The 13544-nt window shown below is 42.1% G+C and overlaps 1 protein-coding gene across 5 annotated transcripts in view; it reads right to left on the reverse strand.

Moving 5' to 3' along the window:
* Positions 1-883: 883 nt before the first annotated feature.
* Positions 884-13544, reverse strand: part of LOC109894751 (hypermethylated in cancer 1 protein) — a 93347-nt gene continuing 80686 nt past the window's right edge. For 3 of the 5 annotated variants that reach the window (XM_031828124.1, XM_031828122.1, XM_031828121.1), the window contains exons 6-7: positions 6600-6727; positions 884-4983 (exon numbers count right to left, since the gene is read on the reverse strand). In XM_031828124.1, coding sequence (XP_031683984.1) covers positions 4057-4983; positions 6600-6727 — 1055 coding nt within the window. In that variant the 3' untranslated portion in view covers positions 884-4056. Of the gene's footprint in view, positions 4984-5251; positions 6728-13544 lie in introns of those variants that run through there. The other 2 variants (XM_031828123.1, XM_031828125.1) reach the window with 2 other exon arrangements.

Genomic DNA, 13544 nt, shown 5'->3' on the forward strand with positions numbered 1-13544 from the left:
CCACTGTACATACTCAAAATCATTGGTCACTTTAATAAATGGATCACTAGTCACTTTAATAATGCCACTTTAATAATGTTTACATATCTTGCATTACTGTATTCTATGCCATCATATGCGTATGCCGCTCGGTCATCGCTCATCCATATTTATTTGTACATATTCTTATTCCATCCCTTTACTTAGATTTGTGTGTACAAGTAGTTGTTGTGGAATTGTTAGATTACTTGTTAGATATTATTGCACTGACGTTACTTGAAGCACAAGCATTAAGCAACACTTGCATTAACATCTGCTAACCATGTGTATGTGACCAATTACATTTGATAGCCGACTGCGAGCCAAGCCTAATCGCCAATCTCACTAATGCTCTTGTGGCTGAATGTGAGCAAGTCCCCGCAGCAATATTCCAACATCTAGTGGAAAGCCTTCCCAGAAGAGAGGAGGCTATTATAGCAGCGAAGGGGTGACCAACTCCATATTAATGCCCATGATTTTGGAATCAGATGTTCGGCAAGCAGGTTTCTACATACTTTTGGTAATGTAGTGTATGTCTGAATGCCAAGTCATGTTCATATAATCTCAGATAAATTACTGCAGTTTAAAACCATCCACAGAAGATCCTATACCAGTAAAACGGGATATATGCTCTCAAAACAAAAGGGGACATATTTGCATATGCTATGATCTTGTGAAGGCTCCCTGAATTCCGGCAAAGAATGTGTTATTTTTCTCAGCACGTCTACAGATCCTCCCTTCACCCTGTTGTTGTTTGCTTGGAAATGTAGACACTACAGTTATCAGAAGAAACTGTGTAACCTAGCATTTATAGCGGCTAAGAAAAGCATGGCCATTAATTGGAAGGTTGGTATTGCTCCCACAATATCACAATGGATGGAAGAAATGTCAAATTACGTATCACTAGATTTGATTTATTACAAGATTACGGGTAATAGCCAAACCAAAAATGCTTTCTGCTACTAAGATCAGAGAATTGTAGGCTAAACTGACAACGGAGTGAAGAGCAGAAATCTCAACTAGCAAGAAACAAGTCGCAGCAATGAAGAATTGAGTGTGTGCGCGTTCACGCGGGGGGATTCTGTCAGGAGGGAGATTTTCGGCACAACACCGGGAAACCGACGTGGTCGAGGAGATGTTTAATTACTAACGTATTGACTGCAGTGTCCTCCCCTCCTCGATAGCCACCTTTCATTGACGATAGTCATGTTTATTGAATTGAGCTTTTTTTGTCGGGGGAAAAGAATGCACACGTTTCAAAAACAATATGCTACCAGTCCTCGCCAGAAAGTAGTTGTATTTTGTGGTTTATTTGAAAATACCAATTCGAAGTAGTCAAATATAGTTTATATGGAGTTTCAACTAAAAGGCAACTATGTTGTTTGACATTCAAATACAGGTCTCAGAAAACCAAATCATACTTGGAGGTATTTGAATCTAGGCAAATCATTTGAGAAGTAACTAACAGTTAGTTGAATTAGTCTAAATAGATGATCATAAGCACATGGTTTAGAGGGCTTAATCTTAATATAGCCTAGAATTAAATAGAGGAACATGGAATCACCTCAACATTACACTAGACTCCTTTTGCAACTTCAAAATGACTAACAAATATGTTTTCATGAGTGAGACATAAGGTAATACAGTAACACTTGACAACAAGTTCTTATACATGTGTAGTAACTTATTACAATAGCAACATTGTTACATAGGCCTTTGGAAATGGCTTTATAATAGCATAACAATGGAGTTATTACATAAGTGGAATAAGGAAGTCCCCATTCCTCAGGTACAGTAGCTAAAAACTCTAAGCTCATTGCCATGCAATCAAAATCCATTTACAAAAGTAAATGTAAAATGTTGCTCCAAAAGTAGTTTGTTTTATTACACAGGCACAATGACAGTTTAACGTAGAGTATTACTGAGAATGCTAACAGTAACAAAATATGTATATTTAGTAAACTAGATATCCCAAAACTGCCTTCTTGAATCAACTACGGCAAAAGGTAGGTGGAAAATGATTTTAGTTTGTATTCTATCTATTTAAAGATGGTATATTGTGCTCAAAACAAGAACACTTACCTTCAGATGAACGTAGAGGTTCTAAGTTGTTTTTGCTAAGCATTCAACTTGCCATTTGCAAATGGGTTTGAATTACTCTGCAGTATTTTCAGGTATCATAAAATGTATTGGAGCTTTGAACATTTCAGTGGCATGTTGAAAGAGTCATACAGTAGTTGAGCGTCAATGTATTTATACTTATCTGTACAAAATATCATTGGTTAATTGGTATGACTTAATTTTGTACACCTAGGACAGGGCTGCCCTACCCTCTTCCTGGAGATCTACTGTCCTGTAGGTTTTCAGTCCAACCCTAATTTAGCATTTCAGATTCAGCTAGTTAAGGTCTTGTTGATCAGCTAATCAGTAGAATCAGGCGTGTTAAATTAGGGTTTGACCGAAAACTCACAGGACAGTAGATCTCCTGGAAGAGGGTTGGGGCAGCCCTGACCAAGGGCAATGGACATTCAGGAGAATGGTCATTTACAAAATGTTCAGATAGAAATGTATTGTGTAGATCAAATGACTGTCAAGTATATTGGAATAGTATAGGAGATTGTGTGTGCTCTATTCATTATCTTCAACATGCAGTTCCAGATACAGTTATACTTTAATGGCTTATTGCAAACAGGCTCCATGTTTTAGAACATTTTTTATATTGTACAGGCTTCCTTTAGCTCACTCTGTCATTTAGGTTAGTATTGTAGAGTAACTACAATGTTGTTGCTCCATCCACAGTGTTCTATCACAGCCATTAATTTCTGTAACTGTATTAAAGTCACCATTGGACTCATAGTGAAATCCCTGAGTGGTTTCCTTCCTCTCCGGCAACTGGGTGTATTGACACACCATCCAAAGTGTAATTAATAACTTCACCATGCTCAAAGGGATTTTGAATGTCAGTAAAAAATGTATATATTTTTTAATCTAAAACAATACGTGCACTTCTTTGCGAGGCATTTGGGGAAATAAACTCTGGTCTGTGTGGTTGAATCAGTGTTAAAAACCCAATGCTCGACTGAGGAACCTTACAGATAATTGTATGTGCGGGGTACAGAGGTAGTAATTGAAAAATAATGTGACACTAATATTGCATGCAACTTATTGTGACATGTTAAGAGCTACAGGCAGTTTGATTTGTGTATCATTTTAGGCTAAAATTGAAAAAAGGTACAATCCAAACATTTACTACTCTACTTATTTAGGCTTGCCATAACAAAATGGGTTGAATACCTGACAAGAAATGTCAGCTTTTCACTTTTAATATGTAAATTATTTTTTTAAATCCACTTTGACATGGGGTATTGTGTGAAGGCCAGTGACACAAAATCACAATTAAATTCAGGCTGTAACAACAATGTGGAAAATGTTGAGGGGTGTGAATACTTTCTAATTAGGCACTGTACAACCCTGCCATTAGTTGAAGACAGCCAATCCAACAGTTTCAGAAAAGTAGTCACTTCCTGAGATCTGTATTAAAAAAATTGAAAAGTAGTTGCTTTCTGACATCTATATTTTCAAAATAGTTTTAAAAAGTAGTGATTTTTTGGGATCTATATTCAAATAATTGTAGTCATCTCCAAAGTAAATTTTTTCCTCTGACAAATAGTTACTTTCGGGGAACAAATAGTTACTTTCCACAAAGCACAGTTAAAACTATAGTTATCCCAGATCTGTATGCTACTTGTCTCACACAACTATATTTGTTTTTATCACTTTACACATTTATTTATTTTGGGATCCATCCCTGTAAACATCACTTGCCTGATGACGCACAAGTGGAGAAGGTGAGTCGATTTTAAAACAAGCGCATTTTCGTTCGCTCTCCTCGATTACCTTTTTCAAAAGGAGGCGAGAGAGGAAAGAAGACAGAGGACGCAGAAGTTGAGATAATCCAAATGAGAAAAGGCCATGAGTCTCTTTCAAGCTCAGTACAGACATTACCCTAATTGACCTAAAAAAAGAATGGCCACACTGCTACGATTTCTCCCCGTTGTGGACACTCCTATGTTTGATAAGGTTACTCTGGAAGGAAAAGCTCTTGTAACATAGTTTACACTTGAAGGGCCTCTCCTTGGTGTGAACGGTCTGGTGCTTCTTCACATAGTTCGCCTCAGCAAAGCGCTTCCCACATGTGGGGCAGGCGTACGGCTTGTCGGCGTCCGTCCTAAAACTAGGTCTCCCACGTTGTGACCCAATGACACCAGAGGAGGTAGAAGCAGGAGCCACCACCCTCATGTGGTTAGTCTTTGAGCTCCCTCCTTGACCTCTAGCCATGGTTTCAGTGTTGTTGGGATTGTCTGCAGTGTTATAGGCTAGGTACCTCTCATGGTGAAAGCCCATCCTGACCCTGTCTGTATTGGTGGGATAACTATGAGGCAGCTGAGAAAGGCTAGACCCAGGTCCAGGCTTTCTATGAACCCAGTCACCAGGCATTAGAGGAGATCTTGAAGGAGAAAGACTTCCTGTTAGACTCCCACTAGGCGGGTCTCCCACCACTCTCTGTGAAGGCTGAAGCCCAGGGTGACCTGCTCTGTTCATCATGGATACTGTGGTGTTTGTATCATAGGAACAGGAGGGTCTATCGCTATCAGCCCCAGGCCCTGCTCCTTCCCTGCACTGAGACTGTGAAGACAAGAGCCTCAATTGCTGACTGGATCCTCGGTCTCTCTGATGACCACCAGGACTGAGGGTCTTGAGTCCACCTGTCCACTGGTTGTGTTCTGTGTGGTGGTGGGGTCTCGGTCCTTCGTGGTTGGGTCCTGGTTCCGACTCACGAAGGAAGAGTGACGGCTCCTGATCCAGGGTCCTGATCCGGGGCCAGAGTTTGTAACCAGCCGCTTCAGAGGTCCAGTCTCTCCCGCCAGTAACACCGGATATCAGCAGGTCCTCATGGACTGCAGACTGTAAACACAAATTGAACAGAAAAGCATAAAGGTTTATATAAGAAACTCTCTGCTGTACACAAAAACATGACATGATAGTAAAAATAACCACAGTCAAGCCCATCTCCATCACTGTGATTCAAGTAGCTAACAATATGGAGCCTTGGAGTTCATTATAAAAAATGTCCATGTGTTGATTAAAAAAGTGAAGTATAATGTTTTGGCTTAACTGAGATAAGGAAAACTCAGTCCCTGCAATGACACAAAAATAACCAAGTCAGTCAGAACAGAGTCAATGTTGTATTTAATTTAAACAAAATGGTCATACACTCACACAGTGAAGTACAGTACTTTATAAATTGTACAAAACATGTGACAAGTAGAATAACTTCACTATGGTAACACTTTACTTTTTCTGTAACTCTTGGACACTCGCTTTGAGAAAATTAATTTTAGAATACTTTGGAAAAGGTTCAACATTAGACATCACTACAAGTAAACATGAATTAAGGCACTATCATTTCCTCATTATAAAACACCAGCATAAAAACAGGACAAGGTTCACTTTACATCAGTGAAGCATTTTTAGAGACACCATCACACCAACGATCACCATATCATCAACTCTGTCTCATCATACTCATTCTTTCCTCAATTCACCTCATTCAGTTTCCCTACTTACATCCAAAACAAACAGAATTGATTACAAACTAACAAGTACTAAATTACATGTCACTACACATGGGCTGTGTGCATTTTCTGCTGGTGTATCCTGAGGTAGCTCCTCTCTGAGAACCTCTTCTCGCAGTGCGTACAGAAGAACGGGCTCTTTTGTGTGGATCTTCAGGTGCATCTTCAGCTGGTGCGAGAACCTCTTCTCACACTGGGGCAGCGCTAGGATTTCTCCCTTGTGTGGACTCTCTGGTGCCTTGTCAGGTTGGATGAGTGTGAAAAACTGGCCTTGCACAGGTGGCAGCCAAATGGTTTCTCCCCTGTGTGGACCCTCTGGTGCCTCTTTAGGCTGGACAAGTGTGAAAAACAGGCCCGGCACAGGTGGCAGCTGAACGATGTCTCTGCTATGTGCATCCTCTGGTGGATCTCCACCTGTTTAGGAAAACTGAAAGTTTTCCCACAGAATGAACAAGGGAAGCGCTTCTCTTTGCCACTGGACCGACTGATAGTGTTACTACTACTGTCATTTGTCAATAGGTTTGTGTAGCCATTTAGTGTTGAGGCACTGGCATTGTCTGAGGTCTGGTTTAGCATTAGGAGAGTGTGAGGAGGATTAAGGCCAGGGAGTGTCTGTGTCGTCGCAGGGTCCATGTTCCAGTTGATAGATCCTATAGAAGGCAGGCTGAAGGCAGCACCTGGTAGGGGGTTAACCTGAGGCGTCATCAGTCTCTCTGAATCACAACTATAGGAGCAGGATGGAGCATCGCTAGCCGAGTCTGTGTCTGTTGTCTTACGGACACCTCCCTGTACCCGCAGACCAAATCTAAGCCTCGCCCTGGTCTCAGCCAGTCTGTTGTCATGGAGACTAATTTTGGTTGTCGTTTTGTGTTCCACTGTCTGTTTCTGGTTGTAGTTAGTGTTGTTCCCCAGCCCAGAGTTGAGGATGCTGTCCCATCCACTGACCTCCACTATGTCGCCTCTGTTCCTGACCTGCTCAGTGATGTTGATCCCTGGGCCCTTGGCTGCATCCGTCTGGATCTGGGAATCCAATATGGCTGCCCAGTCTCCTCTGTTAGCCTCCAGCCAACCACCTGCAGGAAGAGGTTACAAAGTAGACTTTACATACATGGTAGAGAACTCTACATATGTATTTATTAGGGATCCCCATTAGCTGCTGCACTTCCTAGGGTCCAAACACATTAAGGCACTTACATCACACATAAAACAAAAGCTAAAACAGTACATCATATAGCATTATTACACCGCTACATATCTACAATACAAAATGTATAATACAACAATATATTTGTGTGTAGAGTGCATGTGCGTGTGTCTGTACCTCTTCACAGTCCTCACTATTCCATAAGGTGTATTTATCTGTTTTTTTAAAATCTAATTCTACTGCTTGCATCAGTTACCTGATGTGGAATAGAGTTCCATGTAGTCATTGCTCTATCTAGTAATGTGCACCTCCCATAGTTTATTCTGGATTTGGGGACTGTGAAGAGACCTCTGCTGGTATGTCCAGTCTCTTGACAACAAGGTTGATGAAATCCGAGCAAGGGTAGCATTCCAGAGGGACATCAGAGACTGTAACGTTCTCTGTTTCACGGAAACGTGGCTCACTGGAGAGACGCAATCCGAAGCGGTGCAGCCAGCAGGTTTCTCCACGCATCGCACGGACAGAAACGAACATCTTTCTGGTAAGAAGAGGGGCGGGGGCGTATGCCTTATGGCCAACGTGACATGGTGTGATGAAAGAAACATACAGGAACTCAAATCCTTCTGTTCACCTGATTTAGAATTCCTCACAATCAAATGTAGACCGCATTATCTACCAAGAGAATTCTCTTCGATTATAATCACAGCCGTATATATCCCCCCCAAGCAGACACATCGATGGCTCTGAACGAACTTTATTTAACTCTCTGCAAACTGGAAACGATTTATCCGGAGGCTGCATTCATTGTAGCTGGGGATTTTAACAAGGCTAATCTGAAAACAAGACTCCCTAAATTTTATCAGCATATCGATTGCGCAACCAGGGGTGGAAAGACCCTGGATCATTGTTACTCTAACTTCCGCGACGCATATAAGGCCCTGCCCCGCCCCCCTTTCGGAAAAGCTGACCACGACTCCATTTTGTTGATCCCTGCCTACAGACAGAAACTAAAACAAGAAGCTCCCACGCTGAGGTCTGTCCAACGCTGGTCCGACCAAGCTGACTCCACACTCCAAGACTGCTTCCATCACGTGGACTGGGAGATGTTTCGTATTGCGTCAGCCAACAACATTGACGAATACGCTGATTCGGTGTGCGAGTTCATTAGAACGTGCGTTGAATATGTCGTTCCCATAGCAACGATTAAAACATTCCCCAACCAGAAACCGTGGATTGATGGCAGCATTCGTGTGGAACTGAAGGCGCGAACCACTGCTTTTAATCAGGGCAAGGTGTCTGGTAACATGACTGAATACAAACAGCGCAGCTATTCCCTCCGCAAGGCTATCAAACAAGCTAAGCGCCAGTACAGAGACAAAGTAGAATCTCAATTCAACGGCTCAGACAAAAGAGGCATGTGGCAGGGTCTACAGTCAATCACGGACTACAGGAAGAAACCCAGCCCAGTCACGGACCAGGATGTCTTGCTCCCAGGCAGACTAAACAACTTTTTTGCCCGCTTTGAGGACAATACAGTGCCACTGACACGGCCTGCAACGAAAACATGCGGTCTCTCCTTCACTGCAGCCGAAGTGAGTAAGACATTTAAACGTGTTAACCCTCGCAAGACTGCAGGCCCAGACGGCATCCCCAGCCGCGCCCTCAGAGCATGCGCAGACCAGCTGGCCGGTGTGTTTACGGACATATTCAACCAATCCCTATACCAGTCTGCTGTTCCCACATGCTTCAAGAGGGCCACCATTGTTCCTGTTCCCAAGAAAGCTACGGTAACTGAGCTAAACGACTACCGCCCCGTAGCACTCACATCCGTCATCATGAAGTGCTTTGAGAGACTAGTCAAGGACCATATCACCTCCACCCTACCTGACACCCTTGACCCACTCCAATTTGCTTACCGCCCAAATAGGTCCACAGACGATGCAATCTCAACCACACTGCACACTGCCCTAACCCATCTGGACAAGAGGAATACCTATGTGAGAATGCTGTTCATCGACTACAGCTCGGCATTCAACACCATAGTACCCTCCAAGCTCGTCATCAAGCTCGAGACCCTGGGTCTCGACCCCGCCCTGTGCAACTGGGTACTGGACTTCCTGACGGGCCGCCCCCAGGTGGTGAGGGTAGGCAACAACATCTCCTCCCCGCTGATCCTCAACACTGGGGCCCCACAAGGGTGCGTTCTGAGCCCTCTCCTGTACTCCCTGTTCACCCACGACTGCGTGGCCACGCACGCCTCCAACTCAATCATCAAGTTTGCGGACGACACAACAGTGGTAGGCTTGATTACCAACAACGACGAGACGGCCTACAGGGAGGAGGTGAGGGCCCTCGGAGTGTGGTGTCAGGAAAATAACCTCACACTCAACGTCAACAAAACTAAGGAGATGATTGTGGACTTCAGGAAACAGCAGAGGGAACACCCCCCCATCCACATCGATGGAACAGTAGTGGAGAGGGTAGCAAGTTTTAAGTTCCTCGGCATACACATCACAGACAAACTGAATTGGTCCACTCACACAGACAGCATCGTGAAGAAGGCGCAGCAGCGCCTCTTCAACCTCAGGAGGCTGAAGAAATTCGGCTTGTCACCAAAAGCACTCACAAACTTCTACAGATGCACAATCGAGAGCATCCTGGCGGGCTGTATCACCGCCTGGTACGGCAACTGCACCGCCCTCAACCGTAAGGCTCTCCAGAGGGTAGTGAGGTCTGCACAACGCATCACCGGGGGCAAACTACCTGCCCTCCAGGACACCTACACCACCCGATGCTACAGGAAGGCCATAAAGATCATCAAGGACATCAACCACCCGAGCCACTGCCTGTTCACCCCGCTATCATCCAGAAGGCGAGGTCAGTACAGGTGCATCAAAGCTGGGACCGAGAGACTGAAAAACAGCTTCTATCTCAAGGCCATCAGACTGTTAAACAGCCACCACTAACATTGAGTGGCTACTGCCAACACACTGTCAATGCCACTGACTCTACTCCAGCCACTTTAATCATGGGAATTGATGGGAAATGATGTAAATATATCACTAGCCACTTTAAACAATGCTACCTTATATAATGTTACTTACCCTACATTATTCATCTCATATGCATACGTAGATACTGTACTCTATATCATCGACTGCATCCTTATGTAATACATGTATCACTAGCCACTTTAACTATGCCACTTGGTTTACATACTCATCTCATATGTATATACTGTACTCGATATCATCTACTGTATCTTGCCTATGCTGCTCTGTACCATCACTCATTCATATATCCTTATGTACATATTCTTTATCCCCTTACACTGTGTATAAGACAGTAGTTTTTTTGGAATTGTTAGTTAGATTACTTGTTCGTTATTACTGCATTGTCGGAACTAGAAGCACAAGCATTTCGCTACACTCGCATTAACATCTGCTAACCATGTGTATGTGACAAATAAATTTGATTTGATTTGGTATGTCTTGTAGGGTATGCATGGGTGTCATAGCTGTGTTCTAGTAGTTTAAATAGGCAGCTCGGTGCATTCAGCTTGACAACACTTCTTACAAAAACAAGTAGTGATGAAGTCAACCTCTCCTCCACTTTGAGCCATTAGAAATTGACATGCATATTATTAATGCTAGCTCTCTATGTACATTTAAGGGCCAGCCAAGCTGCCCTGTTCTGAGCCAATTGTAACTTTCCTAAGTCCTTCTGTGGCACCTGATCATACAACTGAACAGTAGTCCAGGTGGACTTGCCTTGTTGATAGTGCTAAGGCAGAGCAGCACTTTATTATGGACAGACTTCTCCCCACTGTTGTATCAACACGTGGCATGTCATTAGTAAATATAGAAAAGTAAGGGGCCGAAACAGCTGCCCTGGGAAATTCCTGATTCTACCTAGTTTGTTGTAGAGGCTTCCATTAAAGAGCACCCTCAGTGTTCTGATAGACAGATAACTCTTTATCTATACAATATAGCAGGTGTAAAGCCATAACACACATGCTTTTCCAGCCGCAATGATCGATAATGTCAAAAACCACACTGAAGTCTAACAAGAGAGCTCCCACAATATTTTGATCATACATTTCTCACAGCCAATCATCAGTAATTTGTGTAAATGCTATGCTTGTTGAATGTCCTTCCCAAGAAGTGTGCTGTAAGTCTTGTCAATTTGTTTACTGTAAAATAGCATTGTATCTGACCCCCCCCCCCCCCAAAACAAAATCTAAAAGTTTACTATGGGTTGGTAACAGGCTGATTGGTCAGCTATTTGAGCCAGTAAAGGGGGCTTTATTATTATTTGGTAGAGGAATGAATTTAGCTTCCTTCCAGGCTTGAGGGCACACACTTTCTAGTAGGCTTAAATTGAAGACATGGCAAATAGGAGTGGCAATATCATCCATTATTATTCTGAGTCATTTTACCTCCAAGTTGTCATACCCTGGGGGCTTGTCATTGTTGATAGAATATTTTCACCACTTCCACACTCACTTTAGGGAATTCAAAATTACAATCATTGTCATAACTTGGTGAGTTATACTTGGATTTTTTTTTCTTTTTCTTTTTCAATATTCAAGTAGTTGGCAATATAATGAATGTCTGTTTCAGTGAATGATGGAGCTGAGTTTTCCTTTTTGCCCAACATTTATTTAAGGTGCTTTTTACTATCATTCTTTATATAATTTATTTAGTTTCATAGTACAGTTTCTTATTTTTATTCAGTTTAGTCACATTTGCAGTATGTTCGCCAATCGATTGAACAGCCAAACTTATTTGCCATTCCTTTTGCCTCATCCCTCAAAACCATAAAATGTTTCAATTCCTCATCAATCCAAGGGGATTTAACAGTTTTTACAGTCATTTTCTTAATGGGTGCACGCTTATTAGTAACTGGAATAAGCAATTTCATAAATGTGTCAAGTACAGTGTCTGGTTGCTCCTCATTACACACTACAGACCAGCAAATATTCTTTACATCAACAACATACAAATCACTACAAAACTCTTATACACTATATTAGGCCAAGCCTTTGGAACTTTGGTTTTCCTAGATATAGCTACTATATTGTGATCACTACATCCAATGGATTTGGATACAGCTTTAAAACATATTTCGGCAGCATTTGTAAAGATGTGATCAATACATGTTGATGATTATATTCCTGTGCTGTTTAACTACCCTGGTAGGTTGACTGATGGCAGGCACTGGTTACAGTTTGAAGATTTTTCTTGAGTGGGTAGCTTGATGAGAGCCAGTCAATATTGAAATTACCCAGAAAATACACCTCTCTGTTGATATCACATACATTATCAAGCATCACACATTATCTAGATATTGACTGTTAGCAGATGGGGGTCTATAGCAGCTTCCCACAAGAAGGGCTTTAGGTGAGGCAGATTAACCTGTAGCCATATTGCTTCAACAGTATTTAACATGAGATCCTCTCTAAGCTCTACAGGAGTGTGCTTCTGAATATAGACCGCAACACCGCCCCCATCGGCATTTCTGTCTTCCCTGTAGATGTTATAACCATGTATTGCTACCACTGTATTATCAAAGGTATTATCTAAGTGCGTTTCAGAGTCAAAATATGAATGTCATCTGTTACTAGCAAGTTATTTATTTCATGAACCTTGCTTCTTAATGTGGGCTATTTACAGCACTTTTCTGGGAAGCTTATAAGTAGACATGACAATGTTATTTATGTTTGAGTTGATAGTGCAGGGTGAGCTGCACACAGTGTAATTCCTACTAGGGCACACCACCTCAGTGCTAAGAGTAGAACTCTAGTTCATAGGCACATTACAGCATTCAATAGCTGTAGGATGAACAGAGGCACTCAGGGCAGTTAGAGGGACATTAATTAAGTTACTTATGACTGACAACACCCCTGGGCCAATGTACATTTGCAGTGACACAATGGTAGGGATTATCTGAGCTGGACTTGGGTCATTGATAAGTCAATGTTTTTTGAGTCAAGTTCATGCATTATAATGTGTGTGTTTTTCTATGTAAACATAAGTTATTGATTTCATGAATTAAGAAAATTGAATATCTATTACTGTACAGTATGTAGGCTATACAGTGCCTTCAGAGAGTATTCACACCCCTTGAGATTGTGTCACTGGCCTACACACAATACCCTATAATGTCAAAGTGGAATTATGTTTTTAGACATTTTTACAAATTCATAAAAAAATTCTAAGCTGAAATATCTTGAGTTAATAAGTATTCAACCCTTTTGTCTAAATAAGTTCAGGAGTAAAATAGTAAAAATGTGCTTATCAAGTCACATAATAAGATGCTTGGACTCACTGTGTGAAATAATAGTGTTTAACATGACTCATCTCTGTACCCCACACATTCAATTATCTGTAAGGTCCCTCAGTCAAGCAGTGAATTTCAAACACAGATTCAACCAAAGACCAGGAAGGTTTCCAATGCCTCAAAGAAAGGCATCTATTGGTAGATGGATAAACAAAAAAGCAGACATTGAATATCCCTTTGAGCATTTTTAAAAATAAAAATAAATTAGCAAAGGAATTTACCCTATATTTAACCCGGCAAGTCAGTTAAGAATAAATTCTTATTTACAATGACGGCCTACCCCGGGCGACGCCGGGCCAATTGTGCGCCGCCCTAAGGAACTCCCAATCACAGCCGGATGTGATGCAGCCTGAATTCAAACCAGGGACTGCAGTGACACCCCTTGCACTGAGATGCAGTGCCTT

The sequence above is a fragment of the Oncorhynchus kisutch genome, linkage group LG7 (genome assembly GCF_002021735.2).
Source record: "Oncorhynchus kisutch isolate 150728-3 linkage group LG7, Okis_V2, whole genome shotgun sequence".
Lineage (NCBI taxonomy): Eukaryota > Metazoa > Chordata > Actinopteri > Salmoniformes > Salmonidae > Oncorhynchus > Oncorhynchus kisutch.